Source organism: Perca fluviatilis, chromosome 16, assembly GCF_010015445.1.
Source record: "Perca fluviatilis chromosome 16, GENO_Pfluv_1.0, whole genome shotgun sequence".
Classification (NCBI taxonomy): Eukaryota; Metazoa; Chordata; class Actinopteri; order Perciformes; family Percidae; genus Perca; species Perca fluviatilis.
Window position 1 is genome coordinate 34,669,846 of NC_053127.1, and position 27,459 is coordinate 34,697,304.

Genomic DNA, 27,459 nt, shown 5'->3' on the forward strand with positions numbered 1-27,459 from the left:
CTGCCAGGAACAAGCTAGCCACAAAGAGAAACGAGACTTCCGTTTATTACTTTCACAATAATACACTCGATAACGATAACTTTTGAATAGCTTTATATAACAGAATTGCAGCTTTAACTAACAGGCTGTCTATATTTTTACATTTATGGGTATAATGTGTAATGAAGCGACAAATTATTGAAGTGATTGAATTGCCAGTCAATGCAATAAGAATGTGATGTTCTAAACATAAAAAAGTAATTCCCACAGCCAGGCCATCCTGTTAATTACGGCTTTAAAAACATCAACATGGAACCATATTAGTAAAGTAATTGCAAGGTTTAACCAAGTGCTTTCTCTTTGAGTGTGTTTTAATAGGTTAAATACATAAATTAAAAAAGCACTCCTTAATTTAACTCCGTCTATGCATGGCTTTCATAGCAACATTATTAGCATTACTTGCATCAAGCGTCGCTTTGATCCACTTCATTGTTGCCAAATCAAAGCCTCAGAAACTTGGGGTGTGTGGCGTTGGCGGCATTCCTTATCCTTTCATTGCATGAGAGTTCTACCCCAGGAACAAACTACATATATGATATGCTTTTGGCTCATCTGAAAACTCCAATAGCCAGCATCAACGTTTTATTTTCCAAAAGTGGCACGCTCCGAAATTTATTTTGAAGGTAGAATCGCCTGACTTTAGGGCGGAATGTAGTGAGCATGACGTAGCTGTTTAACTTACCTTAGCAACGCAAAGGCTGGTCGCTGGTTTGCTGGTTCCGTCTCGATTGACATGACGCGACAACCAATCGTATAGGGGTATTTCTTGTCGCATCAGGGCGGATCAACCAATGACAAAGCTTTAGACATGTGCGAAGGTGAGAGTTGAAATATTGCTGCATTAAATGTACTGTCGGAAATAATTCTATTAATTCTAATAATGCTTATTCTGACTTCACTGACTGAGCATTGTATTATTATTATTATTATTATTATTATTATTATTATTATTATTATTATTAGTATTAGTAGTAGTAGTAGTAGTAGTAGTAGTACTACTCACTAAACACTAGTAGTAGTAGTGTTTAGTGAATTTTAGTCATTTTTAAAACCATGAACTAAAAAATTTTGAAATCTCAAATTTAAATAAATGACGTATATAAATGAAGATGGATATGTTTTCTCTCTTGTTTTATTAAAGTTACATATTTATATTTTACAGAGACTTCTCTGGTATGTCGAATAACAAGATCAAATGTTTTCTTTCAAAATAGGGCAAGACTTGCCTCAACCCTGTGTCTAAGTACAAGTAAATATGAGTTGTGGCAGGGCTTGAAAATATTTCTCTCAAGAGTTGTTGTCATTTGTGGCTCAACAGCAGACTCTAGTGGTCAATGAAGATAATAATACATCTAATATTAGTGCAGCTAATGCTGCTGAAGAGAACTATAAATTGAAAAGAGTGAATATAACAACACCTTGAAAATACAGTTTAGAATGAATAATCAAATCAAAGCATAAATATATAATAGCTAGAACAGTGACAGTAAACTGAGGTATTAGCCAGCCTTAGATTCTAGATTGTGCTTCTGGCCCTTGCAGTCTTTCTGTCTTTAGAAGGTTAGACAAGACTGTCTCACTGGCTATTGATTATTGTCTCTCCAGAAGCTTCAGAGTCCATGTTAAGCTACTATCTACTCTTGATCAATAATGTTCAAAATTTGCAGTTATTGCCAAAGAGAGTCACAAATGAAAATGATAATGCATCTGCAACACACATGGCTGAACTACTAGAAATCTAATAATGTATAGCTGCTTCTGGGGTGAGTATTTATGATTTTGATGACAGCTATTATCTGATGTCAATAACATTAAGTATAATGTCTATTTCCAAGTGTTGACTTTTCTAACATAAATGAAACACCTCACCCGTTATAATAACACCAAATCACAAGTCAGATGAATATACTGTTTATTGAAGAGAGAATTGTTTAATGCAGTAATTACTTAATAGAACAATAGGACTATATACAAATCATTGGTGCTCAGATCGAAACAATCTGTAATTTGTATAATTTAGATTGTATTCTAAGCCCTATTTTGTATCATATATATTATAAGTAATTAACCTTTTTGAGAATACAGATTTAACATGTTGTTTGTACTATACAAACTTAAGTACCATGCATATTTATTTATAATACAGATACATACACATTGCTCATTAAGGCTGCTACTTCCACTCATAGTGTATACTTTGTAGATCCATCCAAATGTGCATACAGTGTGCTCCCATAACGTTTCCACACATTTTATACAATCTCACTTTGACATGCTTTTTGCCATGACCAACATTCTCAGAGGTAAAACATCCTCCACCCATTCACCATCAGACTGTAACATCCTTTCCCATAAGTTTGCTTCATCTGTCGTTGAATCCATCCAAACCACGTCCAACCCGTAACTCTTCCCTGCACAGAAAGGCCCAGAAATAATTGTATTAATATGAAGGTAATAATTGAGTAAAAAAAAGGAATAGTTGAAACTAATGGTAGAATGATTTAATTTTTGTATGTGAGGCAGAAACAAAGACCCAATTTACACCTGGTATTAAAATGCAGTCAGAATGTCTTATTTAGGCAAATTAATAACAGAAATGCAAACAACCCTTACTGTGATAGTGTGAGTAGATATTCCAAACCATCTCCAGAGGATGCAAACAATGGTGTATATGTAATAATATGTCAGGTTTGTTCATTATCTGGACAGTATATCTTAACTCAGTGTTAACTGAGTACAAATTCAGATCACACACAGGTCATATATCAGAGGTATCCAGATTGCAGTTGTAACCATGTTGAAAATAATAACAGTGGCATGGAATCTCACCTGTCCCTAACCCAAGCCTCAGACCGCCAATGTGGTGGTTGTTGAGTCGGTCGTGATCCCACACTGTGATCTCCACACAGGCCTCTCTAAGGTCCTCTGGTCGGAAGCCGTCGTACACCATGGTGTGGTTAAACATCGGGTTGGCGGTCCTCTTCACCACCCGCGTCTTCTGTCGGCTTCTCTGGCTCGTGTCAGGAAGCACAGTGCTGCAGCAGAAGGGAAGGAGGGAGATAAAAATGCAATTATTCATGTATGGAAACACAAATGGTTAAAAACTAAATAAATAAATAAGATCATAAGAAAAATGTCTGGAGTGCTCAGAAGTTCAAAACAAATTATGAAGGTGCTCTTTGGAAAGGGAACAAAAGCTTCAAAGAAAAAAAGGATCCAAGACACTCTTCTTATGAAAATTATTATAAAAAGTCTTTATTTAGATAGCTATTTCATATCAAAATCTTACATTAAAAGTAGAGCTGGGCAGCAACCCACGTGTATTGCACAAAGCAGCCTTCTGAAGAAGACTGAAGCTATTAAATAGCCATCTAAATAAAGGCTTTTTATAATAATTTGGATCCTTTTTTTTCTTTGAAAATAAATAAGATAGTATGAAACAAATGTATCACTTAAATATAGACAAATATAACCATATAACGTCATCATATAACATATATCATATAACAATGAAATTATGAAATGCATTTGCAAAATGTAATTTCATCCTGTATAAACTCTATTAGTGTAAAAAGAAAAGAAAAATGAAATAACATTTTATAATAATAAGTTGTGTTTAAAAATGTATTACATTATTTCACACTTATATAATGCATTGTGTCACCATACTCAGTGAGCTGGCAGTTTGCAGGACATCCTACCATTTCACAAACGGGTCGATAATAACTCCTCTGACTGGAGGAAGATTCTTGCAGTCTTTCACCCAGATTTGCACCTCACCAGTCTCTATCCTAGCTGTCCTCTTACCTGTGGATGCAGTCAGACCACAATAAGCTGCACAACCCAAAGGGAAGAATTGATCAAATATGAGGAGTCATCAGCTCACTGTGGGACGTCTGCGGCAGGAATCTCAGGGCGACCCTCATCTGTCCTCTGCTGTCCATCACTAGCAGGGGAGACGGTGCTGGACTTTGTGCTGAGACCTGAAGGATTGAGCTGAGCTGAGTAAACGCCAAATCAAACTGCCAGTGGTGGAAAGTAACTAAGTACATTTACTCAAGTAAATACAATTTTGACAAAATATAAATCACCTGATCAATAACGATATATCAAATTAAGCTACCCAGCAGTATTTAAAGTCATTCAAATTAACCCCGCCTTTACTAATGAGGTACATATTATTACATCAGTAGTTATAACCCAGTGATATAATATATAATATAATAATAATATAAAAAGTTAATTAAGATTCATATTATTAATCTTAATTTTACTTTAACTTTTGGTACTTTAGGTACATATATTTTGATGCAAATACCTTTTTAGTACTTTTACCTTTATACTGTAGTATTGCTACTTTTACTAAAATACTGTTAGTAAACTATCTAAATGCTTCTTCCACCACTGCAGACAGCGTACAGAAATGAAGCCTTTACCCTGGCCTTTAGTGGGAATTCATTGATGTGAGTGTTGCTGAAGTCCCACTCTGATAAATCCAGGTCCACCTCGCCCAGGAAACTGTTCCACCCAAAAGTGTTGTTGTGCCACACCGAGATGTTCAGATTCTGAGTTTTCAACACTTCCATTATGATTTTAAACTATGAAAGGGGAAGAAGCCAACACAGATGTTTGTAACATATGAAAAATAGAAAATAGACTACATGTAGTGAATAATCTGTAAAAGACTACTAAATATGCAATTCTTACCCTGAGGATTTCATTGTAGGTTGGGTTTAAAGTCTTCTTTTTTACAGTGGTTTTTCTCTTTCCCAACTTGGTTTTGTCAGGAAGAAGGTAACATTTCACATATCTGTAAAAAGACAGTAGAGTTACTTTTCTTACTTTCAACTAGAGCATATAGAGTGACATTTTGAAAATTCTTTAAATGACAGCAAGAGGCAACTGTTTGACAAATGTTCTGTTCCATTTCAAATGTTCCAGCCTCTTTTCTGATCTGCCAGTTCCCTTTCCAACCTCTACATCGCAAATATCACTGGATGATATGACATTTGTTCAAACTTTGCCATTTTGATCATACCGATATAGCAAGCACTTACGGGTCAGTGCAGTTCTTCTTAGTTTCGGCCATGGCTAGATCCCTGCAGTGCACCACAAATATGTGAAACTCTCCAAGCTTCTGGATGTAGTTCACAGCAAACTGGATGCTTCCCTGGACCTCCACATCACCAAAATCTGCAGGGTGAATGCTGCTCATGCTGCCGCTGACCTGCTCATTCATAATAACACCGAAGAGAGAAAACACCATCCTCTCTAGTTGTAACTCATTGTTTTTGTAAAATGATCACATTAATTGCCTTGATTGTCTGTCTTTTGTTTTTATTTGTCTTTAGAACCTAAACCTACAGAAGCCCTGAGAAGCAGTTTGTTTGTTGGGTAACACTTTACTTGAAGGTATCTACATAGAGTGACATGACAGTGTCATGAACACATGACACTGTCATGACACAGTCATGAGACATGAACCCTAACTCTAACCCTAACCCTATAACCATAACTTGTCAGGACAAAAACCGAATGACACTTACTAAAAGAAGCGTTATGTCATAAACGTTTATGACTTGTTTATAATGTTTATGACACGTTCATGACAGTGTCATGTCACTCTTATGTAGATACCTTCAAGTGAAGTGTAACCGTTCGTTGTTTCATTTCGGCCACTGCACCACTATCCCTTGTTCTGTTCTGAATAGGACTGAAACTATTCATGTTTTCTTACAGGTAAGTTTTAATTTCTCCATGCACTCTAAACACAAGATACATTTATATTGTGTGTTAGCAAGTTATTAGCCTGGAAATCCAGACCCATGATGATTAAGGGTCTGGCATTGAGTAATGAAAATGGCCCAGCTTGAGGGACGGCACCAATTATGCATTTGAAAATCTCACTGCACGCAATTGGATAACACTACGACCAATCACAACAATACACAGGGTGACGTATCCAGAGCGTACCCATATACTTAGCTACCAGCTGAGCTAACTGGTAGATTAAACTGTCGTCATCTGTTTAGCTCGCCACTGGCCCGCCTATATCAGATACACCGATGTTATTGGTGCAGCAGGGCTACAAGGGCATAGTTAAGGAGCATCATTACTGAATGCCAGAGTGACACGCTGAGCAAATTCAAATAGTGCTCTCGCGAGAACTCTGGATTTCCAGGGTAGCAAGTTATAACATTGCTGTCACGTCTTTGTTTTGGCTAGAAATGTATTTCATTCAGTTATAATCTGCTGTTTCCTTGTGTTTACAGAGCATGGCGAAATTAATACTGGAAGAAAACATCCTAGTCCTATTTAGAAAAAAAAAAAAAAAAAAAGGCAATACAAATAATTTGAGGAAAAAAAAAAAAAAAAAAAAAAAAAAAACTAAAAAAAAAGACCCCAAAAAAACCTGTCTAGCTTGTCTCTCAGGGCTTCCATATAAACCCCACATGAAGCATTTTCTTTAATTAAAAGATCAGTATGGTGTTACTCTTTATATTTATTAGTCAACAAATCTCATTAAAAAACCAAAACCAATAATGTTTGATAAAAACTACAGTAACAAGCTGTTTTAGGAAATTACTGAGCCTTTTTTGTTATTCTTTATATTTAGGAGTTGTTTTTAAAGTCTAAAGTAGGGACTTATAACTGAGAGCCACAGACAGAAAGTATTGAAGGATGAACTGTCACATTGGTCTTTTCATGGGATTTGTTGAAAAGAGTCAGACTAATTAGGTTAAAAAACAATCTTGTTGTGAACATTCAACTTTCCACAGCTAACAAGCTATATGCACAGTGTATTTTTTTATCAGAAACATATATAATCTAGTGAGCTGCATGTTGACATACAGACGACATGGAGGCCATTCCTGAGGAGAGACTTAAGTTAGATGTGGAGCTGCCCGTGTTTCTTCTCCAGCCCAAGATGGTCTCAGAAGTGCTGTCACTATCTGTCTGATATCAGAGAAAAGCATGAATGAGTTAAAAACACAAACATGACAGAGTCAGAGAGGAAGCCAGAGAGCATCCAATCAATTAGCTCTTATGTGAGAGGCAAATGTATCAGTTTACTGGCTGCAGTGCAGATGTTGAACACTGGATATCATAAGTTTGTTGTAAGTTCAATATACCAGAGTCAGTGAAGAGTTATTTACCTCGTCCTGCTGAAGAACAGTCACTGACACACTGCTTTTCATCTGCTTTGAGTTGGGGAGAGTAGAGGCTGATGGTGGAAGCAAAGAAACTGGAAAACAAATATGACTTTGAATCTCTTACAATGACCATATATAATATATAATAATATCTGAATTTCGACAGCATACTGATTTCATGTTTAAATAATTTCCCAGCCTGTGTATGTCCTGATAAATGTGTATATGAAGAGAGCACCACGTTTACCGTTATCCACACTTTGATTCATTTGTTCTCTTGAGTTATTTTGGGTCCTCTCTTCTCCTAAGAAGAAATAGGGCCAAGAGGCAGCATTATTTACATACCTCTCATGATATCATGTAACATGAAATAATGCACTGGCTATACATTATAGCTGTATTCAATCTGTATTAAAAAACTACAGCAGCCTATCTGAAGAAGAAAGAGTTGTGTTACTTGTTTGTGAGGTGAGGTTTTCCAGACTTTTGGATGAGGATATGTTCCTTGAAGATAATTGTTTAAGGGCTGAAATGATGGGACTAGAACTGTCATCATGACCTGCCGAATGAAACAAAATCAGCTCTGGAAAACAGACTCACCACAGATGTTACACAATTTCTGACTTACTCAGCAACCATCCATGTTTTGCTACTGTATCATCATGGTAAACACAAGGAATATGACCCCACTGTGTTTTCATTCTATTGTGATGAAAATGAACAACAGGATTATTGTTGTTGCTAACAGCAGCTTGACTCTTTATGGTAAGGTTTAAAGGTCCCATGGCATGAAAATTTCACTTTATGAGTTTTTTTTAACATTAATATGCATTCCCCCGGCCTGACTATGGTCCCCAATTGGCTTGAAATGGGCATAGGTGTAAACCGAGCCCTGGGTATCCTGCTCTGCCTTTGAGAAAATGAAAGCTCAGATGAGCTGATCTGGAATCTTGCTTGTTATGAGGTCATAAGGAGCAAGGTTACCTCCCCTTTCTCTGCTTTGCCCGCCCAGAGAATTTGGCCAACCCATGGGAGAGAGACATCATGGCTTTCAAACGAGAAAAGTGGCAGTTGGTCAAGGCCACACCCCCACCCTCCACCTTGCCCCGCCCTCTCTCCTCCTCAATAGCTAGAGACATAAAAACGGCACATCCTAAGGAAAGCTCATTGTGGGACTGGCTCTAGTGGCTGTAATTTTGCACCAAGGCTGAATTTCGGGAAAGAGACTTCAGATACAGTATTAGGGGACCACTAAGGTCTATATAAAAGAGACTTCAGATACAGTATTAGGGGACCACTAAGGCCTATATAAAAGAGACTTCAGATACAGTATTAGGGGACCACTAAGGTCTATATAAAAGAGACTTCAGATACAGTATTAGGGGACCACTAAGGCCTATATAAAAGAGACTTCAGATACAGTATTAGGGGACCACTAAGGTCTATATAAAAGCATCCAAAGAGCAGCATGTCATAGGAGCTTTAAAAGTCCCATGACATGGTGCTCTTGTTTTTATATAATACTTTATCTGAAGTCTCTTTTATATAGGCCTTAGTGGTCCCCTAATACTGTATCTGAAGTCTCTTTTATATAGACCTTAGTGGTCCCCTAATACTGTATCTGAAAGTCTCTTTTATATAGACCTTAGTGGTCCCCTAATACTGTATCTGAAGTCTCTTCCGAAATTCAGCCTTGGTGCAAAATTAGTCACTAGAGCCAGTATCACAATGAGCTTTCAGGATGTGCCATTTCTGTGTCTGAAGCTATTGAGGAGGAGGGGGGGGGGCAAGGTAGGGGGGCAAGGTGTAGGGTGTGGCCCTTAACCAACTGCTAGTTTTTGAAAGCTATGATGTCTCTCTCTCATGGGTTGGCCAAATTCTCTGGGCGGGCAAAGCAAAGGGGAGGTAATTTTGCTCCTTATGACCTTATAATGAGCAAGATTCCAGATCAGCCCATCTTCTCAAAGGCAGAGCAGGATACCCAGGGCTCGGTTTACACCTATCACCATTTCTAGCCACTGGGGGACCATAGGCAGGCTGGGGGAACTCATATTAATGTTAAAAAACCTCATAGAGTGAAATTTTCACGCCATGGGACCTTTAATGTAGCTACCACATATCTATCAGCAGCTCTTTAATCACAAAACGCTCTTCAACTAAAAAAAAAAGTTTTCTATAGGTTAAACTGGCAACTAAACTTAAACATTTGTTCTACAGTTTTGTATAGATATGTTTGAAGATGAAATACAAAAGAAGAATTAAGGTCAACAGCAGTTTGCACAACACAGAAATTTGAGACTCATAAATGTTAACGTGTTAACTGATTTGTTTAATCAATCACTTGGAGAAATATAAATGTAGAGAAAATTCAAAAGCTCACTTCCTGAACTTGCCCGAGACAGAGACCCGGCCCTGGTTGATGTGTTTTGGCTGGAGTATCCGTCTTTATTTTGCACAATCGAAGAAGTGACTGCGGGAGGATTCCCAACAGTGGAACTGTCTCTCTGGTTTCCCACAAAGTCTCTGAGGGCATTTTGTGGTGTGTGTTCCACTTCCTTTTCTGCCGCAACAGCTCTGTCTTGGTGAAAAGGAGGGACATGGGCCTTCTCCTGTGGCCCAAGGTAATGCTGATAATCCTGAGGGATGAGAGATCTGGCGAGGCGTGCAAAGGTCCCCAACTTCTTCTCTGAAGCTTTTTTGGATTGTGTTGATGTAAAGGAGCTTGAACTACTTTGTTGTGTATTCACATTGCCAAAATAAGCTGCTCTGTCTTCTGGAAGTAAAGGGAGAGGACGAGAGGTGATGTCTGTGGTAGGGATAGCGTCTGTCTGCACTGTCTGCTTAGCTTCGTGTGAGGGACTCTTCTTCTGTCTTGGTACTGGTGTCGCCTTCACTTCTTGTTCTTCAACCACCTTAGTTTGGGGGTCGATGTCTATTGAAAAGGTTTTCAAGGGAGAGCCTTCCAGCTTGGATATCTTAGGACTGGATGATTCTCTAGGTAGGACCCTTGGATGGAAGGTCTTTGATGGACTCCTCCTGACTTCGTCATCCTGGTCTTTTGATTTCGGAGATTGGGATTTACTAGGACTGAGGGGTCTTTCTTGATGCTCTGTATTAGCCTTGACTTGGGATTGGTGACATGTTGACTGGACATCCCCAGTACTACCAAGACTCCTCAGCTGTGACCTGTCTGAACTCTGACTGACAAAACCCTTGTCTGTCACTTTTAATGATTTCAAAACAACATTAGACTTGGTTTTGTATGGAGACACTTGTGCCTCTTCCTCAGACTTGTCTCTGTTATATATGGATGTTCTCAGATCAGCTTGTGGGGAAACCACTTTGTTATTGAGTGTTGAACTGTGTAGAGGGCTTTAGCGTTACCCTAGGATCTGTTTATATTCACAGAATTTTTTTTAATAAATCTATGTAAAGATGCATCTGTTTTCGTAATAAACAGACTGTTCTTGTAGGACACAGACATAATTCAATTTTTCATTTTAAAGCATTTTCAGATGTTGATTAAGTGTTGTAATCTGCAGTGTCTGTTTCAAGTGGTAGTGGTCTTTCTGTCATTCAGAGGTATGTTGCTGTCTGACCTTTTGAAACACTTACTCCTTTTTTTTCCGACGGAATAAAGGCCCCTGGGGGGAATTTTGGGTGTTGCTGGTTTTTACTTTGTTTTGGTACCTTTACCTCTTCTTTTTGTGGACTCTGTACTTCAGCAGTTCTCTCTTTCTCAAAAATGTGTCTAGGCTTTGGTGAAACAGCATGAGATGAACCCTTTGGTCTGCCATTAAACGGCTTGGTGTCTGAGGTGACCTCAACAGAAATGTCAGTTCTCTGTTCAGGCAGCTTTTGGGGATGGATGTTGTGTCCAGTTGGCCAGTCTGTGGCCTCAGCCTGAGAGTGCTGTTCCTCTTCAGGCTCTGTCTCCAGGTGAACAGGCTTACCTGACTCCTGCTCAGCAGAAACGAGTTTGGGCACTGCATGGCTTAGGACCTCTGAATGACAGTGCTCAGAGACATCTGCAAAGACAGCAACCACATATTGGATCACTCATGCACATTATATCTGCTAAACACTGCACAGTATAATAAAACATACCTGTGTAGGGCTTTTCTTGGTGTATTACTGTCAAATGAAGTGGGGCACTTAATATTGTAACTGCATTCTACATGCAAAATGCCAGCGTGACAGCATTTTAAAGGCCATTGTATAGGATTAGAAAATTTGCAACTTTGACATCCCTCAGTGGTACTACACCATGGCAAATAGCAATGACCATTTTCTAACCGAGGTACACTGAAATGAAATGACTGCAACACACAGAGTTCACCAATTGTCTCACACTTATGGCATCCAAATCATTTTAAATAAGCTATAAAACACAAATGATCTACAAAAAATTGCATTATAATACGTAATTAAACCATGAGCTCCAATTGTGGACTAAATTAAATTAGCAGATTATCAAGGCTTTACTTTAGCCCAATTTATAGTCTTTTTGGGGATTAGCAATGCCACACGTCATTTCACATTAATATAATAAACCAATGGAAAACTCCAACACATGGCATGAGACATTAATAGCAAAGCTGCAGACCATAATGCCAAAGCAATCATGTGCAGTAAAACCCAATAATACAATCAAACAGACATTTTCTTCCTGTTGTCTTATCCACCAGTTTCTACAAGCAGTTATAATAAATGCACATTTCACTACATGCAAGAGCATGCACAAGCAGGATAAATGTGAAAATTATTTTTGTATGTGATTGCCTGATGTCTAGATGTTTATTAACGTGTAGATACTGAAGTCATTGGCTGTTAGTTTGACTTATTGATTGGCTGTTTGATGACTCATTGGTTTTGAATAAAACTCTTACCACCAAGAACCGGGTGTTGGCCAGCTTCTTGCTCTTGGAGGCTTGCCTCATCTTTGCAATTGAGTTCACCTTCCTGTGAATCCACTTGGCTCTGTCTGAGTAAAGGCCTACGTGTGCCAACAGTGGTACTACCAGTATGGTCAAGGTCACTATTATTTTCCAGTTCAGAGGGAGTGACGGAGTCGACGTCCAGCAAACTGTGCTCTCCCAGCTCCTTCCCATCTTGCCACTCCAATTCGCTCCAACCGACCGTAGAGCTGAACCTCACCTGCTTCCTGTCTATCCAGGTCTCAGGGAGAGAATCCAGGCTAACTGGACTCTGCAGGTCCAGGCGAGAGAACAGAGAGTCTGTGGAGCTAGAAGTGGACAAGCGCTTGAGGATGCCCCTCGGAGCAGCGGTGTTAGTCTGCTGATCTCCTTGCCCGTCTTCCTCAACAAAACAGGGCTGAGAACGGGTGATCACTTCTCTGTTTTCGGGCATTGACATGGGAACAGATGCGTTCGGGCTGTCATTATGGTCTTGTTTAATGTTACTAGCATAAGAAATGCAGCTATCAGATGATGGTAAAGGCTCTGAAAGAAACAAAACAAAAATTTCAACCAACAACACATCAGCTGTGTGTTTCTGTTGAGTGTTTAATCACTGGTATCCTTCAACAACTCTTAAACCATCACAGCCTCTGTTTAATCCTGCATCGCCTCTTGCTTAGGAGATTCACTTCACACATTATATGTTGGGAAGTCTATTTAGGTATGTCAAGAGCTTGTTGTCTAACACGGGGGGAAAGTTTTGAGTATGGATAGGTATTAGGTAACCAATTGACCTATTGTGCCTTGTCTAAACTGTCACTATTTGTGTTGGTTGTTTCCTTCTTATTTTATAATTTCTTCCACAAAAACATTGTTTTCATAGCCCCTGTGAAATAGTTCCAGCAGCCACAAGTCATGCGGTAAAGATTAAGGCATTGGAATGTATTTATGTGTAATCCTCTGGCTAGTCTGGCAGCCTTGTGTATTTGGACTTCTCTTCACTTTGCCAACCCCTGGGAAAATCTGTGGTCCCATCTAACTGGCTCATTTCACAGTGACAGGATGAAAACACTAAGACATATTGTCAGAAATACAAAGACTTTAGCTGTAAAACTTTGATTAAATAACAGTCATATCTCTTATGGTTGAGTTTCTTGAACTATTAAATATGTTAGCACACCAAGGACCTATGTGGAATTGAATTTTGTCACGTTTCCTGTGGCACTCTGTAAAAATGCCTTCTGAAATTGCAACAAAAACAAGACGGGATGACGACAGATGATAAAATTGTTAGAAATCACAAGCCAGGAAATGCTTTTCACTGCCATGCAACCACTGCTCATGCCAACATGCTGTTCACAGGAAAGGTTGAAACAGCTCAAGCGTAAGGACCCACACACCTGGATGCCAAACATATTGCTAGAACCAGACTTACATTGCTTTGTACTGTAACTGCTTTCATGATATGCTCATCAAGCAGTCCACTCAATTGAAAACACAACACATGATATAGAATTAGATAGTCAAGTAATCCATTCACGCTCACAGTACATATTTAAAGTAACTACAAGGAGTTTTAAACTGGTTATGAAACAGTCTCAAGTTATTACTGGTGCCTCTATATGACCTACATAAGCAAACGAGACCATCAGCAAGATGATTGGCTATTTCTATTTAGTAATTCTAAAGGTCTGTTCCCTGGTCCGATTACCTGCAAAATCAGACGAAACGATGTACGGCACGCAGAGCTTACATGTATGTTTACATTTTCCCAGGCAAAGTTTGGCAGTGAGTCATACGTTAGCCAGTTAAAGGAAGCTGGAGGAGATCTTCTCAAAAGAATTTTATCTTTGAAGTTATGGTTTGTGGTTATAACTGGGGCAGGATAAGCAAAGAGAGAAAAGAAAAAAAATTGACCGAAGAACAAAAAAGCTAAAAGGGACAATGATTGAACACAGGCAAAAATACATATTGGTTGGTCATTCAACAAATGAAGAGAATTGTGGGATTTGAAAGAATTCAAAACCGATCCTTTATTGACCCTCCTCCTCCTAGACAGGTATGGAATATGTCTATTTTCTTCATGAAATACGTTGCGAGACTTGGTTTTACATTAATAAATTGGTGGCTAAAACAAAGCTAGCTAACTGGCTTATAACGAAAACATTTTATGTTGGTGTTGCTAGCTATATCTTGCTGTTGACCTATTGTTATGAAGGGAAAACATTATGATGAAAATGTTGATAACTTTAGCTTTATCAACAAAATTACTATTACAGAGCAGTTGAATCTGTCAGTTGTAGACTTACATGTAACCTTGTTGTATGAACGGTACTAAAACAAAGTTGACTTCATTTCACGATCGTCATTTTACAGTTATTAATCTTACAGCCACAAATAGAGGCATGACCTCATCGCTATGCTAAAAATAGTATTACAAATAAGTTGTGTCTTTCTTTCCCTCGCAAAACAAATGCACGTGCTGGCTAGCATCAAGATCTTTACGACATGGCGTCTTCCTTGTAGTTGCTTTAAAATAGCACAAACTGATGTGAGTCAAGTTGAAAACTCACCCTCATTCAGTGTCTGGGTGTCGGTGACTTGATCCACCGCTCCGTCCAATAACTGACTGTCCTTTTCTTCAAAAGGGTGATTTGTAATGACATCACTGTTGAATGGATTTTTCCTTTGCTTCAACAAAAGAACATTTGTAAATATAACACTGAAGCATGGACTCTCACTCAACTTTTAGAATTATTTAATTTCTCCAGTCAGAATCCTACCTTTGTGGGTGACTGTAACACTGGATTTGGTGTATCTTGAGGTGTTTCATATGGCTTCTGGTTTTGATATCTATTAGAATAAACAAGGATGGGAAGATGCGTCAACAATTTTTGAAAAAGTGCAACTTCAAACATTCTGGGGCTTTCAAAAATAATTAGTCTGATCTTGATTAGAAAAATCTGCATGTTCCTGTAAGTGCATTACACTCCTTTCTATACAACATGCACGTTTTAGTCAATAAAATAAAAAACTCCAAAAAAATGCCTGTTCTCTTGTTTTTGACACTGAAAGTGGCTCTGCAAGCTGCAACAATACTCCTCATCTAACGTGTTGTAACGTGTAGACAAATAATTACAGTTTTAGTTGCTATCAGGATCAGGCAGGTAAATTGTCCCAACTAAAGGCAGTGCAGAATGTGCTCCATCCTTATAAGTCTGATCGCTCCTCAGAAGCAGTGGACATGAACATGTGAGACCTGACCTTGTAAGACGATTACTTGGGGGACAATTACTAAGTTTCCATTTAGTGTGTGCACAACTCCACTCACTGACAGTCACACCTAAATAATCTACTCTACAAGTGCAGCATGTGATGGTGCTCAAAACAGACTACACAGATCATATGTTTTCTTTATACTATGTGGAGTTTACAGACAGACAGAGTTTAACGTTTGTAGTTCTGAGATTATTTAAAGCTGCAGGAGGCAAGATTTTTTAATATACACTTGCTTTATGTGAACCAAACGTTTTAAACTTGCTAACCATAAATGAAGACCATACATTGGGTAAAATGTCGTTTATGTAAAGTCTGTTATTCTACATTTCAGGATATGTCTGGTGAAATTATATACGGTATGTCTCTTTTTAACAACAAATCACACATACAGAACCAAGCCAACAATGAATGGATCCTAATAACAAGTATTGTGTGTGTATCCATAGAGCTTCATCAATGTTCCACACCATCAATCACATATACACTCAGAAAAACTCACTGCAGCACCAAATGTGCATTAAAGCTACGGTTGGTAACTTTTATAAAAAAAAAAGTCTTTGTCATATTTGCTGAAACGGTCATTATATCCTGTTATTACTACATGAGACAGATCATCTGTGAAAAAGTCACGTTCTCGTGGTGTTGCTAGTGGCATAAGGTAAACAACCAATCAGAGCACAGGAGTCTCTAACGCAATGTCAACATTGCTCGTGAACTCCAAGCTAACTGCCAAATGTTTTCAGAAACACATTTTAGTGTACTGTTTAGCTGTAAAATTAGAAAGTTTGCTCCTGCTGGTTGCCTCAACTGTTTGCTACACACTTTCTCCTTTTATATCTAAAAAGTACACTAAAATATGTTTCTGAAAACATTTGAGGCGAGTGAGGCAGACGGACCGGGGAGCGCTAGCTGGCTAATTTAGCAATAGATTAGTTGACTACCAGTCTATATCCTGTCTGTTCCACTTCCGGGATTGCTCCATTGCCGACGAAAATTCCGCCAGGTTTTACACATTTAGGCCTGATATCCGTTTCCTTCCTCTTTCTTTGTGTTGGCGTCCTTACCTCCGGTGGATTTGTGAGGACTATGGTTAACTGCTCCTCAGATCTCTGCAGGGTAAATCCAGACAGCTAGCTAGACTATCTGTCCAATCGGAGTTTTCTGTTGCACGACTAAAACTACTTTTGAGCGTACACATGTTCCACCAAAACAAGTTCCTTCCCGAGGCTATTTAGCAGAGGCACCGTGGCTCTGTCCAGCGCTTAGCACCGCCCAAAACGATTGTGATTGGTTTAAAGAAATGCCAATAAACCAGAGAATTGTTGTAAATTATATATATAACATAGGTGTAGTCAGTTTAAGACAACGTCATGCAGAAGTATTACATATTATCTTTTTTAAAATGACGAGTGATCAGAACAAATATCCGACCTTTTGGAAACATGTATCGAAACATCCTATGTAAACCCAAGTCTATTTGCTGCTTTGGTTCTCTATACTCACTCAGGCTCTTGAAGGACTCCACAGAGTACAGGTGGGGCGAACACGTCTTTATTTTCACTGCTGACATAACTGGGCTTCTCAGGCCATATCTGGGAGAGCTCCACTGCAGCGCACAACACACATCTACTGTTTAAGGAAGTTAACCATTCACTGTAACACACACTGTTTATATTGATTACAACATAATGTTATAATATAATTACCCCACAGACAACCTACATGTAATTATAAGTCTCCATCCTAAACAGAAGAAATGTAGTAGCTAGCTCCAACAGAGCCTGCATTCATTCAATTGTAATCATTTGTTGGTCTTGTTGATTATCGAGCTTCATGGAACATAATAACTTTAAAAATAGATATTTGGACCGCTTTGGACACATTCTGTTTAACTGCAGTGTGATTCTTTTTTGCATAAGCTACATGTAGTGGGACTAGGGCCACCTGTGATGAACTGATGTGGTAGTTTCCTGGGCTGAGCCACAGCATCACCTCACTCTCACTCTGCCAGGATACTCAACAATCCATTCACTTGAAACTATCCCAATAGCAGAAAAGGTTGACTGATGTAAACACAAGTTATTTATAGAAATATTTCTCTCAGTTCACACACAAATAACTTGCATTTCAAGGGATCAGGCTCATTTTACAATCTTCATACAAGAGAAAAGCAATGCAGGATGTGGAAGACTTACATGTAGTCAGGGGTTTATGTGAGTGTCTCATGGAGGCCCTGATGATCTCGGAGCCATGGATGCGATCCTGATGACGAAGCTGCTTGGTCTCGTAGAACCATTCTCCAGTCATGTACCGCAGCTGGCCCTTGTCACTCACAGTCTTCTGTAGGTTCCTGAGTGCAGACACATCAGTGGGAAATGTGAAGTCACTACTTCACTATTCAGAGCATTCATTTAAACAATTTGGTAAAGGAAAATACAATATTTTTTTATATTCTTTTGCAAATGTAATGTATTGTAATTTGCAATGTATAAACCTCTGCTGTTCTGGATGCAACATTTTCCCCTGTATCTAGGTAGCAAATAAATGTACTTTATTGATTCAGAACAGACATTTGTATCCATTGTTCACAATCGCCTCTGTGACAGATCAAACTTAAACAGCGAGGGATAGTTTGGGCTTTGACCCAGAGCTTCAAACATGGAACAAGTGACACAAGGAACTCACTGGACTCGCTGTTCCTCAGCCTTCTTTAGCTCAGCATCTCTTCTCAACACAGCCAGGATGGCCTCCTGCTCCTCCTCCGTCAGGAAACTCAGGTCGATCATGATGACTGCTGCCGCTCACTGCGTCCTCAGCTTTCCACTGCTTCGAGTTAGTGTCTAGTGGCTCAACATGATCACTGCTTCAGTTCATACGGTTCTGGTTCTGTTCCTCCAAGTCAAGTCAGTGCCAGTTGTTAACACAAACTGTGTGTGCTTTATCCATTGTATAAAATCATATATTGAAACGGTGGTTAAGGTTCTTTTGGATAGATTTTGCTTTAGCTAAGGTTGTTTTCTGCAGCCATGTCTGACCCTTTCCAGACCAGTTTGACCCTAAAAGAAAAAAAGAAAAGCCGAGGAGTGATTATATTTTCAGAAGAAATATATTTACAGAAGAAAGTCTCTTTCTCTTGAAGCATCCCTCAACAGACAGCATACAATAGTACCAACAACTGTTGGTATTAAAGCCAAAATGATTAATGGATTGGTCAAAGAAAAGCTGTCAATCAATAGCAAAATAGTCAGCAACAAATTTGATAAATGATTAATTATTTAAATCACCTTTTTAGCAAGAATGCTTAAAGTTCACTGGTTCCAGCTTCTCCAATGTGAATCTTTGCTGGTTTTCTCAGTCTTCTGTGATAATATATTAAATATACTTAAGGTTTCAACAAATAAGCAAATTGAGTATGTCCAAGAATTTTTTCTCCATTTTATTACATTTTATAGATTGAATGTTTTGAGAAAATCGATATTTATATATAGATTACAACTTCAGTTGTTTTTGTTGTTTTTTAATCTCAGCAGAGCTCTGCTCTTCCTTTAAGAGAAGATAAAAAAAAAAAAAAATCTTTCTGCGGAATGCCTGCATGTTCTAACAATGTCCATGTCCACCCACATTAGAGAGTGCTGTGGGAAGTTATAAGAAACTTCGGTAACACGTTACTTGAAAATATCTACATAAGAGTGACATGACACTGTCATGACATAGTCATGACACATGAAACCTAACCCTAACTCCAACCCTAACCCTAACCCTAACTTAACCATAACTTTTCATGACAAAAACCGAATGAAACGTACTTAAAGAACCATTATGTCATAAACGTTTATGACTTGTTTATAATGTTTATGACACATTCATGACAGTGTCATGTCACTCTTATGTAGGTACCTTCAAGTAAAGTGTAACCGAAACTTGACTTGATCAGTTTGAGGTTCATGTTGAAAAAATGCTTTCTTTTTTTTTAAATGAGCACCCCTATATTTGCTAAATGTTCTCTTTGCTAAAGAATGGTAGTACTGTAACTGGTAGTTATGTAATTGTGACTTTGTTGTAGAAGTAGTTGTGGTTCCACTGTTGTTGGCTCCCATTGTTTATTCATTACCCAAGTTAGGAAAGTTGTAATCGCCTTCTATTCTCAAGTACAAGGCTGCATGAAGACTGAGCTGTTGATAACATGATTTTTTCCTGTGTAAGCTCATGCAGGTTTATCCAATCCAATCCAATCCACTTTATTTCTATAGCACATTTTACAAACACAAAGTTTCCAAAGTGCTGCACAGAAGACTCAGAACATTCAAACAATTCATAAAAAATATATAAAATATAGAAAGAATAAACACCACAGTGGACCACATAACTCACACAGAATTAAAAGCCAAAGAATAAAAGTGTGTCTTTAGACGTGCCTTAAAACAGTCAACTGTAGGGGCAATTCGGACATGGGGAGGCAGGGCATTCCAGAGTTTAGGTCCAACCACAGAAAAGGCCCTGTCCCCCCGAGTCTTAAGTCTTGACTTGGGGACCACAAGCTGGAGCTGGCCCTCTGACCTCAGTGTCCGCACTGGCGTATAAATTTGGATGAGGTCCGAAATATATGTTGGGGCCAGTCCATTCACAGCTTTAAAAACAAACAATAAAATCTTAAAATCAATCCTAAAACTAACAGGGAGCCAATGCAATGAGGCAAGAATTGGAGTTATATGCGCGCGCTTTTTGGTTCCTGTTAAAAGTCGGGCTGCAGAGTTTTGGACTAACTGTAAGCGTGAGAGTGCGTTTTGATTTATACCAATATAAAGTGCATTACAATAGTCCAAACGAGAAGAAATAAAAGCATGTATAGCTTATTCAAAACTGCTAAAAGACAAAAACGGTTTAACTTTGGCTAAAAGGCGAAGATGATAGAAACTAGATTTCACTATTGCATTTATTTGTTGATTAGTGGGGCCAAAATGCATAATCTCAGTTTTACTCTCATTTAGTTTTAAAAAATTTCGGGCCAACCACTCTTTGACGTCATTTAAACAGTCAAGTAGGGGTGTCAGGGGGCTGCCCTCATGTTTTCTGATTGGCATATACATTTGACAGTCATCAGCATAAAGATGATATGAGATGCCATGCTTTTTAAAAAGGTACAAAGCAAAAAGTATAGGACCAAGAATTGATCCCTGGGGGACCCCACAGTTCAAAGGCGCAGTTGATGAAGTAGAGTCCCCCATTTTAACAAAAAAGCATCTCCCTGAAAGATATGACTCAAACCACTTTAGGGCAGTCCCCCTGACTCCCACACAGTTTTCCAAACGAGATAAAAGAATTTTGTGGTCAACTGTGTCGAAAGCTGCAGTGAGGTCTAAAAGCACTAAAATGGCTGAATCACCAGAATCTGTCATTAAAAATAGGTCATTAAAAACCTTTAAAAGTGCCGACTCAGTGCTATGAAATACTTTAAAACCTGACTGAAAAGTATCTAAGATGCCATGTGCCTCCAGAAAAGACTGCAGCTGCAGAAATACACATTTTTCCAAAATTTTCGATAAAAAAGGTTTTTGGTTTATGGTGTACTTAAGTTATTTACAAAGAAGAATGTGGCATGTTCTGTTTCTCTAAAAGGGGAAAAGTCTAGCTGAAGGACAGATGACTTATTTCCTTGTGGTAGTGATTAATAATTTCCTCATCACTGTTGGACTTCCTTCAGAAAAAAATTAACAAGCTGGATTATTTGGTTTTGCAAAACCATGTACTGTATCAGTGACTATTGACAAGCTAACTAATGAACTAACTTCTGCCTGGTATCTTTCCTGTCTCTGTAGCACCAGGTTTCAATGATTCAAAGCTGGAGTGGTGACACAAATCCCGACATACTGTAATTTGCACTGACCGAATACTGAGTCCAAATAAAGCATTAAAAAGAAACGACTAACAGTGATCTAAAAATGGTGACCACTAGGTTACAGAAAAAAATAAAAACACTACACTACCAAAACACTACCAAACCTCAACTACTCAAGGTTCTAGTAAAGTCTGCGTCATTGTGACTTCACTTTGCAGTTCATAGGTATGAAAATGCATTCATGTGATGTAAAGACTTCTTAAAAGTAATGTAGCTATGTCTTCAGCTAATCCTATCTTTGTAAGAAAGTGACATTCAGGCAGACGTTTGGTTAACATGCATGACTGCAGACTTTTAGAAGTAGAAAGAGGGCTTTAATTCATATCATGTTCAGTGAATATGACTTAAAATATGATTGCGTATTCAAATACTATGAGAGTTAAAACATCAAACAGCATGTTTCTGTCCAAACAGTCCAGTGCTGCCCAACAAGTCTGGCTGGGGTCTGAGTTCAACTGGATTTAAATGGATGATATGGATTTAAGTTAGTTGTTAAGCAACCATATTCCTCTTCTGTAAGTAGAAAACTGAAGAAATTAAAACTGGCAGTTAGAAGGCTATTTCAATTGTTTACTGATGGAGAAGGCTAATTATGAATCCACACAACAGGAGTTTTAACATTACTTAACTGAGTTATTATTCCGATCTTAAAGTATGTTGTTACATTTGCAATCTGCTATGGTACCAGTTTTCAATAACAGGAATGTATAGTTTTTCAATGATGACCCAGCTGAAATGTTTGGCTGATAAACATGCTCATTTAGATCTTTCCTTTTACTAAGTATTCACTAAGTATTCTCAGTATTTATTAAGTTTTCCTCCCAAATGCACTAAAAACAACATCATACAGAGGAAAGTGGAGTAACTCATTTACAAAAAAGACAGTACTATTTTCCAAATGTGAAGACAGAAATCAATCAGCTCACCTCTCGATGTTGCTCCTCACTGGGTGAAAACTAACCTGCAACTGGATCCTGAGCTGCTGCAGGTGGGAGGAGCAGCAGAGAGCAGCTGGAAGCTCTGTCTCCTGCTGCTTTACCCTGCTCAACTTTACAGGCATCCGTCTCAAGTCAGCCTGTCTCACTGGAAACATATATAGCACCATAAAGGGATAGTTTGGCTTTTTTGAAGAGGGGTTGTATGAGGCAGTGATTCTCTGTGGCCCAAAGCATTTTTTTTTTTTTTACAAAATACTTTAAAGTTCAACGAATAGCAGTGAAGGAGAGTTAGTCGTCAAGTGTCACACCCAGGTTTCTAGCAGTCTGGGTGGGGACTTCCACAGAGTTGTCAATTGTTATAGTCAGGTCCTGGGTAGGAGAGCCCTTCCCTGGAAGGAAAAGGAGCTCAGTCTTGTCAAGGTTGAGTTTCAGATGGTGTGTGGACATCCAAGAAGAAATGTCAGTCAGACAGGCCGAGATCCATGCTGCTACTTGAGTTTCGGACAGGAGAGAATTAGTTGGGTGTCATCTGTGTAGCTGTGATAAGAAAAGTCGTGCGAGTGAATGACAGACCCAAGAGAGTTGGTGTACAGATAAAAGAGGAGGGGACCCAGGACTGATCCCTGAGGAACCCCATTTTTGAGTGGGCAAGGTTCTGAGATAGATCCTCTCCAAGTTACCCAGTAGATTCGGTCTGCCAGGTTAGATGTGAGCAAAGAGAGCACAGAACCTGAGACATCCAAATCCTGGAGTGTCGAAATGAGGATCTGGTGGTTCACTGTATCAAAGGCAGCAGAAAGGTCCTGAATTTTGATTTGATTTGATCCCCATTAGCTGATGTAGAACATCAGCTTCTCTTCCTGAAGTCCACACAAAACATAAAACATTACATTTTCAGACAAAACAAACAAAACTATAAAAAATAAGACATTTTCAGACAAAACAGTCCTATAATATAAAAATAAGAGCAGCATAGCTAGTATTCTTTTCCTTGCATATAGATATACATATTCCTTTCCATGTATTCTAATAGTAATATATAATATCACAATAAATACATAAGCACAGAATATAGAAAAAGTTCAATCTTACAACATCTTTGTTTACATATCAATATTCCTATACATAAACTAAGTACAAAAATATGGTTACAGTCTAAGGGCCCTTAGATGATCCTTTACTTGTTTTTTAAAACTTGATTTGTTATGCGCTTTGGCAATCTCTGCTGGAAGTGAGTTCCAAGCAACCATCCCTCGATAAAATACTGTACGTTGCATTGATTGTGTTCAGGCTCTAGGAACTTTAAAAAGACCTCTAGTGGCATGTCTAGTGGGGTATTTATGTGTGTTAGAGCTAAATGTAAGTTGACTATACAAACAGGAGTTTTTAATTCATTCATATTTCTAACAAAAGCGAGTGATGCTGAAAGTCTCTCCGCAACTTTCAACCAGGAGAGTTTGACATGCATGTTGTTTACATTAGACCTAAGTGGACATTGAAGGGCAAGATGAGCTGCTCTGTTCTGAACCAGCTGCAGTTTTCCTAGATCTTTATTTGCAGCACTTGACCATATCATTGGTCAACAGTCTAGATGTGATAAAACTAGAGTGTGTAGGACTTTTTTGGTCAGGTGTAGTGTTAAAAAAAGCTGAGTATCTTTTTATAACAGATATATTCCTCCTCATCTTTGCAACAAGATAATCTATATGTCTTGTCCACAACAGTTTACAATCTAAGAAAACACCAAGAAGCTTTGTTTCCTCTAATTGTTCAACAGCTACATTATTCTAGGAGTTATTTTTGATCAGAATATATCCTTTAACGCCCATCTAAAACAAACCTCAAGAACAGCCTTTTTTCATCTTCGTAACATTGCCAAAATTACAAATATCCTGTCTCAAAATGATGCTGAAAAACTAGTCGATGCATTCGTTACTTCCAGGCTGGACTATTGTAATTCCCTACTGTCAGGTGGCTCAAATAAGTCCCTTAAGACTCTCCAGCTGATCCAGAATGCTGCAGCGCGTGTTCTGACAAGAACTAAGAAAAGAGATCATATTTCACCTGCATTAGCTTCTCTGCATTGGCTTCCTGTAAAATTCAGGATTGAATTTAAAATCCTTCTCCTTATTGTCCCACTAGAGCACTGCGCTCCCAGAATGAGTTACATGTGGTGCCTAGAGTCTCTAAAAGTAGAATGGGAGCCAGAGCTTTCAGTTATCAGGCTCCTCTCCTGTGGAACCAGCTACCAGTCTGGGTTCGGGGGGCAGAAACTGTCACCGCATTTAAGAATGAACTTAAATCTCTCCTCTTTGATAAAGCTTATAGTTATGGAGTGAGGAGTTGCAGCGTCCGCTTAGCCCGGCCACCTGCTTCTCTTCATAGTCAGTGCGACAGTGGCGAGGAAAAACTCCCTCTTGGGAAGAAACCTCGGACAGACCCAGGCTCTTGGTAGGCGGTGTCTGACGGGCCGGTTGGGGATGTGATGAACAGTGGCGATAATATTCACATTAATAATGGAACAGTGACTTCAAATGGTAGTCGTAGTAGTTCATGTCATATCAGGGCGCTGCAGGGCGTTACAGGATGTAACGTGGCCCAGCAGAGCATGGATGGACGTAGCAGGAAGCTGCAGGGTTCAGCAGGAAGTAGCAGGGTTCAGCAGGACGCAGCATGACATTGCAGGGCACCGCTGAGCTCAGCAGGGAGTGCAGCAGGCCCACGGCGACAGCTGGAACCAAGATCTTGGTGCCAACGTTCTCCAAGGAAATACGCTGGGGGAAAAAACATAAGGACTCCGGGGAGTAAACTCCCCAGAAGCTAGGATTAATAACAAGCATTTCTGGGACGGGATACACACAAATGGTAATAAAAAGGGAGAGGAGAGAGCAGCTCAGTGTGTCAAAGGAAGGAAGTCCCCCGGCAGTCTAGAACTATAACAGCGTAACTAAGAGAGACAGGTCATAAGGAGAGGTAGCTTGTTCAGGCTTTGATCTCTCCCCTGCCGGATCGGGCTGTGCTGGCCTGCCTCCCTCTACTTTGTTATATATTATTAATCTAACAATTTTGAAGAGAAGCAGGTGGGCCAGTTAGGTGGACACTGCAACTCCTCACTCCCTAACTATAAGCTTTATCAAATAGAAGAGTTTTAAGTTCATTCTTAAATGCGATTACAGTTTCTGACCCCCGAACCCAGATTGGGAGCTGGTTCCATAGGAGAGGAGCCTGATAACTGAAGGCTCTGGCTCCCATTCTACTTTTAGAGACTCTAGGTACCATGAGTAACTCTGCATTCTGGGAGCGCAGTGCTCTAGTGGGACAATAAGGTATTAGAAGCTCTTCTAGATATGATGGTGCTAGACCATTTAGAGCTTTGTAGGTCAAGAGAAGGATTTTAAATTCAATCCTGAATTTTACAGGAAGCCAATGCAGAGAAGATAATACAGGAGAAATAGGATCTCTTTTCTTAGTTCTTGTGAGAACACGTGCTGCAGCATTCTGGATCAGCTGGAGAGTCTTAAGGGACTTATTTGAGCAACCTGACAGTAGGGAATTACAATAGTCCAGCCTGGAAGTAACGAATGCATGGACTAGTTTTTCAGCATTGTTTTGAGACAGGATATTCCTAATTTTGGCAATGTTATGAAGATGAAAAAAGGCTGTTCTTGAGGTTTGTTTTAGATGGGCGTTAAAGGATATATCCTGATCAAAAATAACCCCTAGATTTCTGACAGTAGTGCTGGAGGCCAGGGCAATACCATCCAGAGTAGCTATGTCATTAGATAATGAGGTTCTGAGGTGTTTAGGGCCCCTGAGCCTTGAGGAACACCATGGCTAACTTTAGCGTACTTGGAGGATTTATCATTAACATTAACAAATTGAGATCGATCAGAGAAATAGGACTTAAACCAGCTTAGAGCATTCCATCATGGATGAAGACGGAAGAGAGAGAGGTTGCTCTAGTGATGTGAAGTTGCTCAGTGACAGCAAGGAGAGCAGTTTCTGTTGAGTGGCCAGCCTTGAAGCCAGACTGGTGGGGATCAAGAAGGTGTTCTGGTGGAGATAAGTAGAGAGCTGATTATAAATGGCACGCTCAAGAGTTTTGGATAGAAATGGAAGAAGGGAGACGGCGGGTCTGTAGTTATTTACCTCAGACGAGTCAAGTGTTGGTTTTTTGGGTAGTGGGGTCACCCTTGCCTCTTTGAGGTTGTCAGGGAAACAGCCAGTTGACAAGGAGATGTTGATGAGATGGGTGAGGAAAGGAAGAAGGTCAGAAGCAATAGACTGGAGAAGGTGAGAAGGGATAGGATCAAGGGGGCAGGTGGATGGGCGGGCGGAGGTAATCAAAGTAAGAATTTGATTTGGAGAGGGGTGAAGGAGGAAAGAGTACTGGATGTGATGGATGGAAAGAGGATTTCAGGAAGTGTGATCGAGAATGCAGAGCGTATGTCATCTATCTTTTTTACAAAGTAGTTGACAAAGTGGGTTGGTAGGAGGGAGGAGGTGGACTGGGGAAATCTAGGAGGTTAGAGAAGATGGAGAAACGTTTTTTGGAGGTTGGGGGAGTTGTTAGTGTTATTATTGTTATTGTTCTTGTCAGTGTCTCCCCCGTGCCGTTCTGGTTCGGCTCGAGATTTTTTCCCATTAAAGAGGAGTTTTTTTATTGCCCCTGTATGGTCTAGACCTGCTCTGTATAAAGTGTCTTGAGATAACTTCTTTACTGATTTGACACTAAATTGACAACTTGGGGTGGTGATGGCACAGTGGATATGACACATGCCTTTGGTGTGGAACACCTGCGTTCGATTCCCACTGTGATACATCCACCAATATGTTCCTGAGCAAGATGCTTAACCCCTAGTTGCTCCAGAGGCGTGCGACCTCTGACATATAGCAATTGTAAGTCAATTTGGATAAAAGTGTCAGCTAATTGACATGTAATGTAATAATAATATACAACTTGATTTCATTGCCCCCAAGTGGCCAAACATCTAATAAATCAATCTATTGACATATAAATAACCACAGAGAAATAGGAACACACATAACATAAGACCAGTAGCACACAATATTAAACATACATACACATACATACAAAGGTCTTCCATCAGCTGCACCTGTAGACCACAAGGTGGCAGAATAGTTCCATTCTTTACAAGCGCACTGGCAAAGATTTATGAAACTCTCATTGAATGATTGTTATTCACATTACATGACTATTTTCAGACATAACC

At 39.3% G+C, this 27,459-nt stretch overlaps 1 protein-coding gene across 1 annotated transcript; it reads right to left on the minus strand.

Moving 5' to 3' along the window:
* Nucleotides 1–1,934: 1,934 nt before the first annotated feature.
* Nucleotides 1,935–22,406, minus strand: sytl2a (synaptotagmin-like 2a). The gene is made up of 20 exons (XM_039776750.1): nucleotides 22,214–22,406; nucleotides 18,077–18,447; nucleotides 17,587–17,741; nucleotides 16,895–16,997; nucleotides 14,896–14,965; nucleotides 14,686–14,803; nucleotides 12,083–12,655; nucleotides 10,825–11,221; nucleotides 9,574–10,565; nucleotides 7,651–7,752; nucleotides 7,441–7,497; nucleotides 7,197–7,285; nucleotides 6,892–6,996; nucleotides 5,097–5,266; nucleotides 4,747–4,849; nucleotides 4,476–4,637; nucleotides 3,926–4,022; nucleotides 3,741–3,846; nucleotides 2,869–3,074; nucleotides 1,935–2,450 (listed from the first exon to the last, which is right to left on the minus strand). Exons 2-20 carry the CDS (start codon nucleotides 18,175–18,177, stop codon nucleotides 2,302–2,304), a joined length of 3,855 nt encoding a protein of 1,284 aa, XP_039632684.1. The 5' UTR covers nucleotides 18,178–18,447; nucleotides 22,214–22,406; the 3' UTR covers nucleotides 1,935–2,301.
* Nucleotides 22,407–27,459: the final 5,053 nt, after the last annotated feature.